The following is a 19,884-nucleotide window of genomic DNA, read 5'->3' on the forward strand; positions in this document are numbered from 1 at the left end:
ACCGGAAGTACGGGACGCAGTGGAACGCACGCCGCTTCTGCAGTGATCACAGCAGTCTATATGGCGGTTCACAATGGATATATGATTTTAAAGTAAGATTTGCACATTTATTGTTTCATATGATCCACTGAAAATAAAGAAAACTTGCTTTTGAAGACTGGTGAGTGCTCCTTTACTTTTGGATGTATATATATATATATATATATGTATATATATATATATAATGTTATAACTCTCTTTTATAAATGCATTGTAATATCTGGTGCTTGACATGTTTCATTTATGTGTTGTAAGAAATATGTGTTGAATATATCTTTGTGGCTAGTCTGTGTGAATGCGTAGGCTACCATATATCGCTGTGCATGCTGCGTGTATGCTCCATCTGTTTGGAGTTTATATGTGGTGTGTATGTAATATTTTTGACTTTCACAGTCCACCCTTTGTCAATAGACAATAACTGTCATAACTGACACACTAAAAATAATTGAAAAAAAATATTTCAAACACACAATCTATGACCTAGACACACGTATGTATTAATTTCACAAATCAGACATTGACTATATTTGGGGAAGACAGGGATGAGGATGGGACATCCTCTATATGCACTCGGCAGTCACGGGACAACTGGTTGGATGTGGGATGACATTAAACCTGTAGAGTATGCTGAAACAGTGCTATGGCCTATGATGTCTGATTTGAACAAACGTTGCACACATACATGTACTTACATCTTTGCAAACTGATGTTTGGATTCTATAAATGTTTTGCTGGGTAGAGGGAGAAAACACAAACAAATCGTGAAAGAGACATATAAAATATTCCTGGTATATATTCCTATCATTTCCTGAACATTGTTTCCATTTCTGGAACGTATGCTAGGTCTGTTTAATCATTGAACAAAGTTTATTATTTCAGTTATTGTCCTTCCTAGATAACATAAACCTTCGGAGTTCGGGGAGAGCAACTCAAAAACTTTTCTTCCACATATATTAATGAGCTCTTTATCTGCTATGTGTGAATAGGCCATTGTCTTATTGTTCTTGATTACCTCCCAATTTCCTGATTTCTTGAAATTGGTGAGATTTAAACATACCAGGGATTTATATATGGTACTGGTGGATCTTAATACTAGCAGATCTAGTTATATTATATTCCTTGTCCACCGGTCCCCCCCCCCTCAGTATCATTCAAGTACCTCAGCTAACTCTAAAGAATATGACTCTAGTCCTGCATTATTTTGTATTAGAGGTACCTGTGAGCAGATGCAACATTACATTTGGTTTAAGACCTTACCCACTAGTGAGTGGTAATCACTCAAGGGATGTCTGTCAAATGCTGCCTTATTGCTAGACTGACATCTCTGGATGCACTCATCTTCAAGTATAGGGTCCCGATGACTACAAAATACAGTATTCCTCAGACAATAGCCACATTACCTCTGAACTCCGTAACTACTAGACCTTTGATTTTCTCTGGCTTTAACAAAGTGATAGGCTGATCCTGGGATCCTATAAAGATATCACTCCTTTCTCCAGAACCAGTTCCAGTTCCACACTCGACTCCTCATGAGACCTCACAAAAATAGAATGTCTTGAAAAAAATATTTGTCAATGGGAAAAAGAAAGATAGAACAAAACAAATCTTGCTTATAGCAAATCCATTACTACGACTTGTCTTTTTGCAATTCTTTAGTACGCACAGGTAGTGTTCAGTGCCGCCTCTCAGTCTTCACGGAACAGACTCTCGGGTGATACTTCTGCAATCTCACTCCCTTTACAAGTTCCTTCTGGACTACTGACTTTCCTGCAATGGGAATTCGTGGACCCAAGTCTCTCTCTCGGCTACTTTCACTAGGATCGTGCTGTCAACAAAACTTGATACGGTCCTTCCCACCTGTCTATTAGGCAACCTGAGCATAAGAACAATCAGACAGTCTCTTGGTTCACAATCAAGACAGTTAGTAGTTGGCATATCAGGAATCAACAGTTTCAAGTTCTTTTGTTACGTTCTCAAATGCTGGCTCATCTCGATAAGGTACTGTACTGTCACCTCATTGGTGTATTTCTGATCATGGTGTGTATAGATCATGACATTTGGTTGTCTTCCAAAAAAACACATTTTTTTTTAAAGAGGGTGATTCGTTAAGTGGGGATCTGGGAGTGGTTCCGATGCTACATAACATTAGTGGTAGTGTCTATGACCACAATAGTCCAGTTTCAAGCTATCCCTTTGCTCCTAATCCTAGGGGTACCATATCTACACACAAATATCTGCACAATTTTCTTTGCGGTAAACACAGCAGTATTTGTGGTGGCAGGAAATGCATCTTCCCAATTTGAGAAAACATCAGTGCACACCAATACATATTTCAAATTCCTACAGGGTGTTAACTGTACGAAGTCGATTTGTATTACCTGAAAAGGTCCGTCTGCAGAAGGAGTATGGGATGGCTCTGTCAGTGATACCTTACCAAATGTTCTTCCTCATGCAAGTAAGACAGGTCATTGCTTTCCTTCTTGCCTGAGAAGAGAACCCTGGTTTATGCCAGTATTCTCTTACCAATTTGCACATACCTTCCCTACCCTAGGTGAGTCAGAACATGTGCTGCCTCAGCTAGGCCTAGGAGATACATCCTGGGGGCCACTGGCTTACCTTGTCCATTTCTCCGGAGTCCTGAGGACTCCTGAACATACCCCTTTGCATTCCAGACCTCCTTTTCCTGTAGGGAACACAAATTTGCATCTTAATTTAATTGTTGTATGATTGCAAATATAGAGTACCATGAGCATAACTCAAAAAAAAAGAAAAAAAATCTCTAGAGAGAAAAAAAAGAAAAGATATCAGGTCTGCATTAACCAACGGGCTGTCACTGATGTCTGGTCTCGTAGTAAAGGTCTGATTCAGATATTCCATACCATCATGCATATCAGTGTCTATACAAAAATGTCCCTTCACCAGTATTCTCATCCTCCACCCTTTGTGCATGGCAAGGCACACTGAAGTAATATACTGGTGCCATCGTGCTGATGAGACATACCGGGTTCGGACAGAACTTTGAAGGACCAATATGGCATGTGGTGTATGAACTGTCAAATCATGTACCAGTACTACGACCCAGGTATTTGACCCTTGTCCCACACAATTGCAGTTTATCCCTTAAAACCTGGTGTCCTGTCTGGAAAAGACGAAACAGAAACTGCTTTGTATCTGCCAGGGACGACTCAAATGAATCAGTGCATAACAACAAGTCATCAACATATTATATCAGCACCGACCCATTCTCAGGCTGAAAGGTCTGTAAACAGTCATGTAGGGCAAGGGAGAAAATACTCAGGCTGTCACTTGAAACCTTGGGAGAATAGGGTCCATGTATTGTACCCCCTTTGTGAACGCAAAAGATGAAGAGGAAACTGTGAAGAAAACAGAATAGAGGTTGGTGACAGATAAGTTTGTAGAGGTGGAGAGGATTTTATAAAAATGACAGCTGGATTGGGCACTACGGGGAATTGATTCACTACTTGGTCTACCTCCCCTTAAAGCTTGTTCTTGCTGTTTCACTACTGGGACTACCTCATCCATTCCATCAATCCAGTGTCCTGTCCATCCTAAGTTCATAGGGAACCCGGTATCTGTGAGATAATTTCCTCTACCTGTTATGGACATGAATCTAGAACAGTGGAATGCAACATTAGTCTTTGAGGAGTATCTAACATACCTGTTACCTTCTGAGCAGGAGTACAATATATGTATTACACATTTCAATTTACATAACAAAATCTCTGTCGATTAAGTTAGTCAGGGGCCACTGCTGCTAGGGAAATAGAAAAAGGTTTAGCATCATAGATGCCCAATCGTAACTTCAGCAGGTTTTGTCAAAGGGTAATGTTGCAGTTCTCTCGTTCCTCCCATTTGCCGAATTAGTGTTTACCAGTAATCTTATCCTGACGGGGAATTTTCTAGTACTAAAAAAACAACCAAATAAGCTTCTAGGTCATGCAAAGTATTCATTCAATCCTTCTCATCCCGTATTAAGGGTCTGTATATGGTCCAACAAACATTTCAGAGATTATGTAGACAAGGGCATTCCTAGAAATGAATACTTCTTATGTGGTAATTAAAAATAAATTCCCGGGGTTTACCCCATCTCGGTCTGCTTTCCTACTGGGAAATACTAATGTGCAGACAGGATAATCTCCATTTATGTCATTTCTTTCTTGATTTTTGTTTTATTTTTGTCTATATCTGTACTTGAATGGCTCCATACTTACCAGTTCCACTGGTCTCAGCCACTTCCCCTGCAGGCTACAGCTCCTCTTTTACCAGGTTGGATACTACTCCTCTGAATGCATGAGAAATGGCTGAAACCAGTCAGGTCACCTTCTCCTCCTAAATAAAACTTTGACATTCATTAGTGCATATATATTGGTTACATTCATATTTTTCATATTTTTATTATTTTCTATAGTTTGTATACTGGCTGTAACTGCTTCCACATCCACATATGGCAGTGTACTTGCTTTCTATTTTTACTTACTTATTTTTGCTATGAGTTCAAACAGTTATTATGTTTTTGTTCTTGTCTTATATGACTTTAGTTAAACATACTACCTGCAACCTCATGATCAAAACCACCAATCACTTGAAAATGATATTCCACCATTCATACGTACTCAATCATTACAAAAAGCCTTTGTGTGTGGACTATATTTCCCACACATATTACACCGAGTGGACCCTCTTAGCCTCTGCTCCTCAGCCTGAACCCTGGCTCCTGAACGCCTCTCGGTTGCGCATTTGGCTCCCATTGTGGGCTTTTTTCACAACCCCAAATGGACAATGCAAGCAAACGATGAAAGTTCTCAGAGTTATTTCACCAACTCCTTCTCCTCTGGAAATACCATGGGCATCTTCTGTAGTGACTACCGCGTACCCAGTGAAGATCCCTACCAGACACCTCAGCAATGGAAGTATGACATATTAACAGCAAAAAATCAATACTAACAAATTTGCAGCAGCGTTCAGGTCTGAATTACCCCAACAGTCCTCTGCGCCAAATACAAAATTGCAAGCAATGTGGAAGCTTCTATGAAGAATCCTACTTCTACTGGCTCCATAAAGCAAACACAAGGCATCTCCAATGGCAAGCAAACCACACAGATGAAAGTCCTCTACCAGCAAATCGGTGCAGGCAACAATACAGGAAACGTGCCTCCAAGCCATGGACCTACAATCAAGCTACATAATGGTATGGTGTTCAAATGCCTGTACAAAATATTTTCCTCATGAATACTGAATTTTAAAAATCACAGTGGTTACACTCATGGTTAAAGTTGTGGATAAAATGTGTTCAAGAAATGTTTTAAAAGGTATTGAAAAGGACTACATTAGTTTATTGTGTGGTCAATCAAAATTATTTCTCATGACTGGAAGGGAATGACTGTTGCCAGATAGGTGATTTGCGTAAAATATATTTTAGGAATATTGAGATTAAAGAGATATTGTCTGAATTAGAATATTGTTAAGGATGAAAGGTGGTTTTAACCCAAGTGAACAGTATGGAAATACATTTTATAGTAAGAAACAGGTTTAATAGGTTTGAACATAGGTAAATGTTTAAATTGTTTTGGAAATAAAGTTTTGTATACAGTATGTGTGTTTATTTGTGTTTACTGTAAGACATTGTGTAGGGAACAGGTTTATTCCACTCAAGCCATAAATTAGGCTAGTGAGGTTACAATATAACAAATAATTGTTTCACAATCAAATGGACCCTGTAATCCACAAGTGTATATTTTAATCAGATTCAAGATTTGCAATACAGTACCTTTGGTATTTATAAACAATCTGGCCTATTGCCAATGTATACTGCAGACCAGAGACAATGACAACATAACAACATAACATTTTTTATCTACTACCAACAAGTCCCAATTGTTGATGCTAACAACCAAGGCAAACACATACATTTACACTTTGATGATTAACACATTTTATGACCCCAATATATATGTACTGTTATCCACCTTGGTGCAGAACAATTACACATGTTTTAGGACACTTTTGAATCTGGCAGCAATCCGTTACAAGGGAACCAATAGGAATATGCCAGTTTGAAATGGTTATGTTATGTATACATGTAGATGAGTTAGTTAGAGTCAAGAGATAAAGGAAATCAGAAGGACAGAGGAAGATGCAGAGAAAAAGCTAAGTGCAGGAGGAAAGGAGACATGGTCAGACAGAGAAAAGGATCTTAAGATGGTAACTATGGAACTGCAAGTGTACAATTTGTGTTAGTAATTGTCTAATAATTTCATGTTTTTTATTAAGGAAGCACAAGTATAAATATTAATAGTGTGTATGTATATATATATATATATATATATATATAAAACTATATATCACTACTGTGTATATCTTATTCTGTATGATTTGAGTTTGCCTGTGAATAAACAATGAGATGATAAGATCTGTGAATACCATGTTTGAACTCCTTTTGGAATCATGATTTCATAACTCATATGTATGAGAACTGCATATATGTATCAGCTGGATAGTATCTAAGTCATACATAATATATTTGCAGATAAATATGATAAACGTATATTATAAAATATACATATAGATTCTACTTTTCAATAATTGGCACTCCAGACACTACTATAAAAGTATAAGATAATATAAGATTCCTCAACAAGTATCCCCTGCCTCACCCCACCGCACGTCACGGCTCTACGCTAGCATGCAAAGAGGGGCTATCTTTGATATAAATAGGCACTACTACTCCCAGTACTTTGGAGAGGGGAGAGGCAGGCACTTAATCATGTTATGTATAAAGGGAGATCCAGGGCACCACTCAGTATGTCTCTGTTGTTCCTGCTGGAGGGATGTGTTGAAGAAGGTTACATTTGTGAACCAAAATGTTGACTCTATGTATTAAAGTGGTGATGTGAGTAATAAAACTCTGAAATATTGCTTGTGAAAAAAACTGCAACCAGCAATAGATCCTCTTAGTGTACCCTGTCTCCGCTTTATATAATTTGTGGACCCCAGGAAATAAATATATCTGGAATTAATGGATAAGAAGAGGGCGCCCATAGTGCAAATCAATTTTTTTATTTAAAAACAGTTCTTGTAAAACACCACAATACAAAATACACCTTCTGACCAAGAATCTCACCGCTGTGGGCTGGACACCACAAGATGTAAAACAGAAAGCCACGGCAATAATGTAATACTTCACTAGGGAAAGAGTCAGGACCATAGACTGTATCTACTGGTCACCATAGGGTCCATCTGGACACTGCTCACTACCAGCATGACAATAATCTGGGCACACACAACATTGGATAGGCCAAAATCTTATGTGTTCCATGTAATCACTTTGTCAGTATAACGAGGCTGCAATCTCTCTTGTGGTGTTTTAAAAGAACTTTTTTTAAGTGAATTAAAAAATTCACTTGCAATATGGGTGCTCTCTATTCCCACACACAGACATATATATATATATATATATATATATAAATATTTTTTTTTCCTTTGTCCATGTCACTAAATCCAGATCTTTCTATACGTATTTACATAAACCAATTTAGAATGAAAATATTGTTAATGAAGCAAAATTTAAGGAAAACAACAGGTTTTGAATCGTATAATGGTAATGTACAGTATCTGATGGTTTATATAGTGTTTTTCCCCAGTATTGTTTTTCTGGAGTTAAATGCAGGTTTTCTAAGCAAAATATACAGTTTTGGGAAAAATATACAGCCCAGAACACCAGCACATGAGGTCAGTATGGCGAATATCTCCACAGCCACCATGTATTTCCCTTTGGTGCTCAGATAGGCTGGGATCATTGCAATCCAGACACTGCAGAACACCAGCATGCTGAAGGTGATGTACTTGGCCTCATTAAAGCTGTCTGGTAATGTCCTCACCATGAAAGCCAGAGCAAAGTTCACAGATGCCAGGATCCCTATGTAACCCAACATAGAGTATAACCCAAGCACTGACCCCTCATTACACTGAATGATGATCATTCCCTTATAGGAGTGATGGTCATACTCCTGGTATGGAGAAGAAACAGTCAGCCAGATACCACAGATCAGAACTTGGAGAGAGGAAAACACAATGACCACATGTTTAGATACTTTGAGTGTGACCCACTTCCTCCAGGAGCTTCCGGGTTTGGTGGCTTTGAAAGCAATGAAGACAGTGACAGTCTTGGCCAGTACAGAAGAGACAGCTGTGGAGAAGAAGATCCCAAATGATGTCTGTCTGAGTCTGCATGTTATATCCACCGGCTGGCCAAGGAACAAGAACACACTGAGGAAGCTCAGCAACATGGAGATCAGTAGAATGAAGCTTACAGCCCGGTTATTGGCTTTCACAATTGGGGTGTTCCAGTAATAAATAAAGTTCCCTAATATAAATAATGTTATTGCAGAGAAAGATGAAGCTGTTACTGCAGATATTTGCACCACAATGTCCTTTTCATAGGACAGAAAGTCATATATTTTGGGTACACATCTCACTCTTCTCTCATCCGGCCACTCTTCATCAGGACATCTATGGCAGATCTCACTATCTAATGTAATATAAAACCATACATATAATCTCGGTGGGTCAGTTCTTTTGTTCGTTATAAACAATCAAACTGTATGTATATTCAATATAAATCTGCAAAAAAAATTAATGTGTTTTGTCAGCAAAGGGAGCATTGGACATTTGTTCTTCTGAAATGTTTTCATGGGGTATGTACCCAAATGGGGTGTATCAGAGTATTTTTTTCTTTATTGTAATACTTCTGTCTCTCAATAAAAAGTGGTAATTAACTGAAACAAAGTACTGCAATATAATATGTAGTGAATTTGGAATGTGGTATTTTATACTTTAATGTGAGAACATCAATATAGTTTTGTGCTATTTGTATTGTGTTTTTATTCTATGGTACAGTTTGTCTTCTATACTTATATGTTACTATGACAATTGTTAAATCTTTACTCTATTATGTTGATTTATCTAATGTATATACTGTAACACATTCCTACCTGTTGTATTAGATATTTCTCCCTCAGAACATGGGACACAGTCATAGCAGCAGACATGGAATCCCCCATTAAAAGCTTTTCTGTATCCAGGAGGACATCTGTCATTGCACCGAGATGTTGGGATCTTGTACATGTATTAAAATATAAAATATGATTCCGGTTTTTTATAAATCATTTAATTTAATTATTGTTTCTTTTTATTTGCAAAACCGTTTACTATTTTTTAAAATTTCTCTTAGGGATATAATATACTGATATGACCTCATCCTCCAGTGATAACATGGACCATATCTTCTGTCCCTCAAGTCTGTTTCCTCTTTGGCATTCTAAAATTCACTTTCTCCTTCTCTCCCCACATTAACGCTTTATTTTAATACTGACGCCAGATTAGGGGTATAAAATATACCTTTTTATTAAAGCATTTCATCCTTCCTGTTTATTTGATTCTCCAGCCCTGCACAATATATATTTCTCTGGTCACCCTCCAGCTGTTTTTCCCTTCACTTTAGAGTGTAAGCTCCTCCTTCTTGTTCTTCCTTAGTACACCGCCTTTCACCAGCACTCCATGGCCTTGTCTCCTTCCTACTGCCACTCTGATTCTTGTAGCTTGCCCACATGCTGGGTACAGGATCACTGCACTGCCCTGACTCCCACCTTTGCCTCCAGCTATCTTCAATGAGTTGTCATACAGTATGTAAGCCCCAATTGTCACTTCCAGTCTGGTGTAAGCTTCTTTTTTGACACTTATGTTATGGCGTTCCTTTGTGTATTTTATGTAAAACCTACTGTAATGCCCTGTTAATGAGAAATGTTTTGTATGTGTACTCTGTACAGCGGTGTGTACATTTTGCGGCACCTAATAAATAAAAGGTAATAATAATACTGTGGGATTACACACATGAGAAATTGCACCTATTGAAATATACAGTAAATAGACTAAATTCTGTAAATCCTAGAACTTGTTTTGTTGGTGTTACATTGTACACAGCAGATCATTCATAATAATGTTTACAACGTATTTATTTTCTAATCATTCCTAACATATTCCAGCATTCATTGTTCTGTGTATAATCCACATCCCTCCTGCACAACAGCTCTGACCACTTACTGCATATCAAGGAAAGATGCTTCCCCCGGTCACACACTCCACATTGTGATCACTCTGCAGCTTATTTCTAATATATAATAATTTATGGTCAGATATCACTCTGACTCTTATTATAGGATTTACTATCAGACATGTAACAGTTTCCAAGTACTTCTAGAAGATGGTTTACATATAAGACTGATTACAGCAGTACATGTCCTTATTACTTATATTATTATTATTTATGTATGTAATTTACAGATGCTGAGGTAAGTAGATGAGGGTGCACAATCCCACACATCTATACCAGCTGCAGGGGTTGCAATGTTATCAGGGGGCTCTGGTTCCCTGCACCTGGCTGTTACAATCAGGGCCGGCGCTACCACTAGGCAGCTTTAGGCAGCTGCCTATGGGCGGCGACCACTGGAGGGTGGCACTCAATGAAACAGAGAACGCTTTCTTTATTACCCTGCCTCGCCTCAGCTCAGCCAAGCTCCTGCTCTACTTTAAGAGACGAGGAGCAGCCAGGGATGTTGTATGCGCCCAATTGTCTCGGTGCGGGTGCTGACAATTGTTCGTGAGTGAGTCAGTGAATCCCTCCCTCTCTCCCTCCCTCCCCTCCCTTCCTCCCCCCCTCCACGATTGTGCTCCCGAATGTTACCTCCCCCCCTGCAAGATTATGCTCCCCTCCGCATTATTACCAGCCCCCACTCCCGAGATTGTGTACCCAAACATTACCCGCTACCTCCCCACCGCCTGCATCTTGTTACCATCCAGGGCTGCCAGGGCCAGGCTGAGGAAGGTCAAGACCTCCCCTTTGCACTCAAAACACGGCAGCATTAGGACCCGGGACATCCTCCATGACCATGCGCCCTCCCGCCCCCCGGCTGTTGCTGCTGTGTGGCTGAGCCTGACATCGAGCGGAGCTGAGCTGCCCTGAGCCACTGAACAGCGGTCACACCAGCTGCAGCTACTGTGCCACACTTTTCCAGTTATCTGGCTGGACACATAGCACCTGCGAATGACATCTGCCTCCCGGGCTCCTCACAGCCAGCTGCGCAGTGCGAGGTGGCACTAGGTGAGCACTACTGGGTGCATTGTTTGTGTGTGGGTGACATTGTGGGTTACATTGGGTGTATGCTGTGTATGGGTGCCAGTGAATGACTGCTGTGTGTGGGTGCCAGTGAATGACTGCTGTGTGTGGGTGCCAGTGAATGACTGCTGTGTGTGGGTGCCAGTGAATGACTGCTGTGTGTGGGTGCCAGTGAATGACTGCTGTGTGTGGGTGCCAGTGAATGACTGCTGTGTGTGGGTGCCAGTGAATGACTGCTGTGTGTGGGTGACATTGGGTGAATGCTGTGTGTGGATTACTGCTGTGTGTGGGTGTCAGTGAATGACTGCTGTGTGTGGGTGCCAGTGAATGACTGCTGTGTGTGGGTTACATTGGGTGAATGCTGTGTGTGGGTGCCAGTGAATGACTGCTGTGTGTGGGTGCCAGTGAATGACTGCTGTGTGTGGGTGACATTGGGTGAATGCTGTGTGTGGATGACTGCTGTGTGTGAATGTGTGTGACAGGGGGTGACTCCTGTGTGAGTGACTGTGCTAAGTTTAAATTTCCACCATATCTGCCGTGGTGCTCCTGATTTGAGATTTCTATGTCCCTGCTTGGGGAAGGAGCTGCATTGGATGATAAATCGCATTGGGGAGAGGGGCTAGGGGTTAAAGAAAAGAAAGCTAGTTAGAGGTGTGGGGATGAGTGAAGGAATCAGGTGGGGCAAGGAAGCAGGCAGGGAGTGAAACAAGCAATGAGAGGTGAGGGAATGAGGGGGGGCAGGGGTAGAGAGGGAAGAAGGAGACAAATGGGTAGCAGGCAAAACGCGAGGTGTAAGTAAAGGTGAGAGACACCGGCATTCAGACACTAAGGAGAGCAAATGTTTTTTGGGATTTTTTTTTTTTTTTTGGGGGGGTGGGGGTGTTAGGCTGAAGTTTTGCCTAGGGTGCCGAGATACCTTGCACCAGCCATTGTTACAATCACATAAGATCAGGCTACTGCTGACAGGGTCAGGGCTATGGTTGTGTGTCAGCGTCTGCTCCAGCCTTTAGTTTCCCAGCCCTCAGCTACTGCCTGTGGATGTGAGTTACTGATAAGCTGTAACTGGAGTATGTCCCTCTCACACACACGCTGCAGCAGCCCTGGCAGGGAGTGGGAGGAAGATGGAGGCTGGGGCTCTTCACTAGCTTTGCATGGATTTGTTATAGGGTCTGGTTGTTCTGCAGTGCCAGGAATGCTGAGTGATGCCACTGAGGTCAGGAATGCTGAGTGATGACACTGAGGTCAGGAATGCTGAGTGATGACACTGAGGCCAGGAATGCTGAGTGATGACACTGAGGCCAGGAATGCTGAGTGATGACACTGAGGCCAGGAATGCTGAATGATGACACTGAGGCCAGGAATGCTGAGTGATGACACTGAGGCCAGGAATGCTGAGTGATGACACTGAGGTCAGGAATGCTGAGTGATGACACTGAGGCCAGGAATGCTGAGTGATGACACTGAGGCCAGGAATGCTGAGTGATGACACTGAGGCCAGGAATGCTGAGTGATGACACTGAAGCCAGGAATGCTGAGTGATGACACTGAGGCCAGGAATGCTGAGTGATGACACTGAGGCCAGGAATGCTGAGTGATGGTACTGAGGCCAGGAATGCTGAGTGATGGTACTGAGGCCAGGAATGCTGAGTGATGACACTGAGGCCAGGAATGCTGAGTGATGACACTGAGGCCAGGAATGCTGAGTGATGACACTGAGGTCAGGAATGCTGTGTGATGACACTGAGGCCAGGAATGCTGAGTGATGACACTGAGGTCAGGAATGCTGAGTGATGACACTGAGGCCAGGAATGCTGAGAGATGACACTGAGGTCAGGAATGCTGAGTGATGACACTGAGGCCAGGAATGCTGAGTGATGACACTGAGGCCAGGAATGCTGAGTGATGACACTGAAGCCAGGAATGCTGAGTGATGACACTGAGGCCAGGAATGCTGAGTGATGACACTGAGGCCAGGAATGCTGAGTGATGGTACTGAGGCCAGGAATGCTGAGTGATGGTACTGAGGCCAGGAATGCTGAGTGATGACACTGAGGCCAGGAATGCTGAGTGATGACACTGAGGCCAGGAATGCTGAGTGATGACACTGAGGTCAGGAATGCTGTGTGATGACACTGAGGCCAGGAATGCTGAGTGATGACACTGAGGTCAGGAATGCTGAGTGATGACACTGAGGCCAGGAATGCTATGAGATGACACTGAGGTCAGGAATGCTGAGTGATGACACTGAGGCCAGGAATGCTGAGTGATGACACTGAGGTCAGGAATGCTGAGTGGTCAGTAATGCTGAGTGACGACACTGAGGTCAGGAATGCTGAGTGATGACACTGAGGTCAGGAATGCTGAGTGATGACACTGAGGTCAGGAATGCTGAGTGGTCAGTAATGCTGAGTGATGACACTGAGGTCAGGAATGCTGAGTGATGACACTGAGGCCAGGAATGCTGAGTGATGACACTGAGGCCAGGAATGCTGAGTGATGACACTGAGGTCTGGAATGCTGAGTGATGACACTGAGGTCAGGAATGCTGAGTGATGACACTGAGGTCAGGAATGCTGAGTGATGACACTGAGGTCAGGAATGCTGAGTGATGACACTGAGGTCAGGAATGCTGAGTGATGACACTGAGGTCAGGAATGCTGAGTGATGACACTGAGGCCAGGAATGCTGAGTGATGGTACTGAGGCCAGGAATGCTGAGTGATGGTACTGAGGCCAGGAATGCTGAGTGATGACACTGAGGTCAGGAATGCTGAGTGATGACACTGAGGCCAGGAATGCTGAGTGATGGTACTGAGGCCAGGAATGCTGAGTGATGGTACTGAGGCCAGGAATGCTGAGTGATGACACTGAGGTCAGGAATGCTGAGTGATGACACTGAGGCCAGGAATGCTGAGTGATGACACTGAGGCCAGGAATGCTGAGAGATGACACTGAGGTCAGGAATGCTGAGTGATGACACTGAGGCCAGGAATGCTGAGTGATGACACTGAGGTCAGGAATGCTGAGTGGTCAGTAATGCTGAGTGATGACACTGAGGTCAGGAATGCTGAGTGATGACACTGAGGTCAGTAATGCTGAGTGATGACACTGAGGCCAGGAATGCTGAGTGATGACACTGAGGACAGGAATGCTGAGTGATGACACTGAGGTCAGGAATGCTGAGTGATGACACTGAGGTCATTAATGCTGAGTGATGACACTGAGTCCAGGAATGCTGAGTGATGACACTGATGCTGAGTGATGACACTGAGGCCAGGAATGCTGAGTGATGACACTGAGTTCAGGAATGCTGAGTGATGACACTGAGGCCAGGAATGCTGAGTGATGACACTGAGGCCAGGAATGCTGAGTGATGACACTGAGGTCAGGAATGCTGAGTGATGACACTGAGGTCAGGAATGCTGAGTGATGACACTGAGGTCAGGATTGCTGAGTGATGACACTGAGGTGAGGCTCAGGCTCCCTATCTGGGCTGTCACATGCCAGGTGTCTGTGAGACAGGGAGCATAGCCACTATGGTATTACCCTCAGTATTCTCCCATAATATACTGTATGTGAGCAGACACCTAATGCTGGCATCCTTCCTCAGTGATAAACTCACACAGATCCCATAGGAGGGATCCGGTTAGGATCCCGTCTATCGGGATACCAGCTGTCAGAATACTGATGCTGGAAACACGACACAGCGGTTAATTCAGGTTGCATTGCTGTCATGATGGGACCGTAATTCGCCCTCCATGGTGCCAATGCGCAGGCGCAGGTTCCATCCTGCATATGCGCACCCACCAAATGTGATAGGTGCGATTTCCTCTGCCTGAATTACAGGCATACAGTAGGTGTTCGCGGGGCATGTGCGGGGTGGCGACGGACCATTGTGGGGGCAGTGTGGGGAAACCAGAGGCGGGTCAGCTGCATTTTCAGGGTTGCGGCATGACATCACACACAGCCGCTCTGATGTAAAAAATGTTGGCTGCCCTCCTGCATATACATCCCTAATTTCTGCATGAGCAATGAAATCGCAATTGTTTTCCAATTGCATCGCCAGGCCCGCCAATTATCATGCCGGGAGGCCTTGCCCTGCGATGGGCAGCCCCCAGAATGCCACAGAAGGAATTGCAGACCCTGTTTTTTGCAAAATCTGCAATCTCTACTGAATAACCCCCACTATTAGGAATGCTGACACCAGCATCCCGATTAGGTGCACCATCCCAGCACCGGAATCCCATCAGCCAGGATGCCAAATGGCAAGCCAGCGGGACGATGCAGGGATGGGGGAAGTTAGGGTAAGGCTGCCGGGGGAGGGTTAGGTTTAGGCTCTGGTGAGGGAGGGTTAGGGGGCCGGGGGGAAAGGTAAGGTAGGTATATATACTCTGTATATAGATGATCAAGCTGCTGCTGCAGGTACAGGGGGGTGGGAGAGGAGCACTGGAGCCCCCAGGAGGACACATCAGTTCAGCTCCTACTGCCTGGCCGCGCACCTCATAGCACCCTACACATCATACTCAGTATAGATCTACCCCAGGCTGCCTGCATCAGTGTCCATGCTGTGAGTTACCCCCCAGCAGACACGGACATGGACACCACTGCACTGAAGCTGGATGTGCTGAAGTTCACAAAGCTGTGTTCCACTACAAGGTATGATCCCAGCCCCGGCTGCCTTACCCTGTACACTGCAGCGTACACCTGCGTTGTGGCAAGCTGCATTACATCACTTACCCATGTTGCTGTACACTGTATATAGATCATGTATGTTGTGTGACAGTAAGCACCTGTCCCCATTCCAACTCCTGTGCACAGTGATACCCAACAGTGGAGAAAGTGACTATTTACTCTCCTAGAACAAAGTTGTCATTTTATACAATCCTGGCCGTAATGAGCATAATGTGTAAGGGCCACTACAACTGCTCTTTTCCCATGAGCGCCAAAGTATATCAAAGCATACCAAAAAATATGCTTCGGGCCAGCCCTGTGTGTGCCTTAATACTTTACTGCTTGCATAACATCTTTACAGTGAGACTGGCACGACTTTTGGATATAATAGAAACTGTAGCACCTTTTATATAATGCCACCAGAACCACTGTGTTCATACACTGTATGCTGGTGTAAATCCAGGTCTGTTATAAGCCAGTGCCTCCACCAGTCATTGACCTCACCGCACATCACTGATAGTGAGCAGGGAGTGTACACAGCTTTTATGCTGGCTGATTATAATAAATAGATGTTGCTATTATTAGTATCTCAGATGGAACTGTGTAGTAAGATATTTGGGGTATTGTATTCATTAGCGGGTGAAAGGGGAAACCTGTCAAGTCATTAGATAAATTATCTAATGTGAATTAGTACTGCACCAAGCAACACAGGCCATGAAAGTATTATCTGTTAAGACACTGAAAGTAATCTTACAGGAGGGCTATAAAGCCTAGAGGCTTACCCATAGCAGATCAGTTCCGATCAAAGCTAGTTTTGTCTGCAGCGGATATAGCCTTCCACAAATCCCCTCCAGCTTTTAAATTGAGACAAAGTTAATAGGCGGGACCCTGGAGAATCAACTGAACTTCATTTTTTAAACTACTTAATCAATGACCATCATCTGGGACATATCCTAAACCATCTGAGATAAGAGCAAAGTATTCTCATTTGTTCATGCTATTATTGTAACTGAGTATAACTTGTTACTTTCATGTTTTTATTGATGTAACTTAGATAAATAAATGCTTATCCTTTTTTAAATGTCCTGTGTAAATCTCCATATTTAATACATTGTATCCCAGAACCTGGGTCTCTTGGGTTTTTTACACAAGATGCCTCCTGAGGAGTAACCATATGGTCACACAGCAGCTGCACACAAAGATGAAATGGTTGCAACAGTAGCGTTCACCTCTGAATTAGCTCCTGGATTTTGGAGGTGGAGTGTGTAGAAAGTCAAGAACAGATTGTGAGGGAGGGGGGGGGGGGGCAGAAAGCCTGACAAGGAAGTTAATATTGACATGGCAGAACTGTTCGATGAGAGCATGAATTTGAAGTTGCAGAAAACAGTGTGACTTCATTGACTGTAATTCAGTGGAAAGGGAAAATTGCATAGGTCGGAGGAATGTAAAGTGTGTCATGGTTGATGTGGTAACCACCAATGCTTAATAGCAGCAACCAGGACAGTAATATCTAGATCAAGGTAAATGTGTAATTAAAGAGTAAAAAGGCCTCTTTGGGGCAGAAAGGATATCCATGTACAAATAAGAGAGTTAAGAAAATAGTAGAATGTAATAAGTACAACTGTTAGGCGCCGAGGGTCCGCCCGTCAGTGTGGCCCGGCGCCTAGCAACTAGGGACGCCGCATGCGGACAGCCGCCGGCTCCCTAGCAACGTTAGACGCCGGGCGCACGGAGCCGCTCAGACCCTAGCAACGGGGACGCCACTGTCGGACCGCGTTCCCCGTTGCTGGGTCTAGATTAATCACCTCATTGGTATCCTGGCCGTGCAGCATGCAGCTGCACGGCATGATTGGTAATTACCCTGTCTGGCTCCTGATTGGAGAGCTCCCAGTTAAAAGCACTCTCTGGACTTCTCACAGACGCCGGTAATAGCTTCCTGTTTGCTGTGTCTGTTGCAGAGAGTTTTCCAGTCCTGTCTATCCGGTCGTTCTTGTCCTCAGTGGTCCAATACTCGGAAGTTGTCATCTTTTCCTGGAGTCCTGACCGAGCACCTTTAACATCCTGTGGTGTTCGTGAGTCGCGGCGTAGCCGTGTGTTGCGGCTTGACCGCTTACTATTTATTATTTGGTTATATTGTGTTTCGGAGCTTTTGCGGAGGATTCCGCTCCCACAAATCCACTCTGGTATCCAGCGATGCTGGATAGGAGTAACGGATTCGTGGATTTTTGGTTGTCCTTTTCCCTGGCGGTTTGTCCGCACATACTTCTGGTTTAAGTTAGTTAGCTTGTAGCCCCTGGCCTGGTTGCTTAGTCAGAGGGCCCCTTGTTATCACCCTGTCTCGGATTTCCCTTTGTCTCCCATTAAGACCTGAGGGGGCATCGGAGTTGGGCAGACATAATCCGCCCTTCAAACGCGGCTGCCATGGGCTCAAGCAACCATAGTCTCGCAGGGGATTTCTGATAACACGGGCGAGACAACGGAGTTAGGGCGCCAGGGGTTACTAGGCTATCCTGCTCCCGTAACCAGCATTCCATTCCAGTACTCTGACCTCCGTCATAAGATCACCTCTGGTCAGACGTACTGGTATCATAACATTATTACCGGCCTGACTAAAATTTAAAATTAAACAGGGTTTGATTTTTTCCCTTATTTCAGTTTGGAAGATTTGTCGGCCTCATGAATCCCACTGGTGTAGGGCCAAATCCTGGCCAGCTTCTAGTTAGTCAGATTCAAGAACTTACTCAGATGGTTCAGGATCTATCCCTTCGGGTGAGGTCACAGGAAGATCTGTTACGGACTTCCCCGAGGGTCGTTCCTGAACCAAAAATGCATTTGCCTGACCGTTTTTCTGGGGATTGAAAGCAGTTTTTTAATTTTAAAGAGTCTTGTAAACTTTATTTTCGTTTAAGACCAGTCTCCTCAGGTACGGAATCTCAGCGGGTCGGAATTATTATTTCTTTACTTCAGGGGGATCCCCAGACCTGGGCTTTTGGTTTAAGAACAGACGATCCGGCATTGTTGTCTGTAGACGCCTTTCTGGGGTCTTTAGGGCTATTGTATGATGACCCTGATAGAGAGGCATCCGCCGAGAGTCATTTGCGTGCTCTCAGACAGGGTAAGAATCCCGCAGAGATTTATTGTACGGAGTTTCGCCGTTGGTCGAACGACTGTGGATGGAATGACCCAGCCCTGCGCAGTCAGTTTCGCCTCGGCTTATCTGAGTCTATAAAAGACAGTCTCCTTCAGTATCCCGCTCCTGAGACTCTTGATAAACTCATGGAGCTTTCTATTAAGATTGATCGTCGTCTCAGAGAGCGGAGGGCTGAAAAAGGAGCATCTGTCGGGTCTACTCCTGGTGTTTTTTCCATTCCTGTGGACATAGAGGAGCCCATGCAGATAGGTCTCTCCAAGCTGTCTCCTGAAGAAAGAACCAGAAGGCAAAATTCTGGTCTTTGTTTGTACTGTGGGAGTAAGGGACATTTTGCCCGTAATTGTCCGAACAAGTCGGGAAACGCCTCGACCAAGTGAATTGTGAGGGGGTTCACTTTGGTCTGCAGCTTATCTCCTCAAATAATTCACTGTTAGTCCCAGCTAAAGTTTCCTTTGGCAGCCTCTGTTCCTCGGTGTCAGCTTTTGTTGACAGTGGAGCTGCAGGGAACTTTATGGACTTAACGTGGGCCAAGGCCTTAGGTATTCCTCAGTTAGCCTTGGGTAGGTGTATCACCATGCATGGTTTAGATGGGAGTCCCTTGTCCAATGGGGTTATTTCTCTCTGTACACCTCCTGTACTATTTTCGGTAGGAGCTCTTCATTCCGAAAAAAATTGAATTTTTCCTTACCCATTGCCCAGCAGTTCCAGTGGTTCTGGGTCACCCTTGGCTGGCCTTTCATAATCCCATCATTGATTGGCAGTCGGGGGAGATCTCACAGTGGGGTACCATCTGTAATAAGGAATGTATTACGCTTCCCATCAGAATAGCTGCT

At 43.7% G+C, this 19,884-nt stretch overlaps 1 protein-coding gene across 1 annotated transcript in view; it reads right to left on the reverse strand.

Moving 5' to 3' along the window:
- Positions 1–7,679: 7,679 nt before the first annotated feature.
- Positions 7,680–19,884, reverse strand: part of LOC135052734 (vomeronasal type-2 receptor 116-like) — an 85,731-nt gene continuing 73,526 nt past the window's right edge. Inside the window, exons 5-6 of the mRNA XM_063957445.1 lie at positions 9,051–9,174; positions 7,680–8,587 (exon numbers count right to left, since the gene is read on the reverse strand). Coding sequence (XP_063813515.1) covers positions 7,680–8,587; positions 9,051–9,174 — 1,032 coding nt within the window. The remainder of the gene's footprint in view (positions 8,588–9,050; positions 9,175–19,884) is intronic.

The sequence above is a fragment of the Pseudophryne corroboree genome, chromosome 1 (genome assembly GCF_028390025.1).
Source record: "Pseudophryne corroboree isolate aPseCor3 chromosome 1, aPseCor3.hap2, whole genome shotgun sequence".
NCBI classification, from domain to species: Eukaryota; Metazoa; Chordata; class Amphibia; order Anura; family Myobatrachidae; genus Pseudophryne; species Pseudophryne corroboree.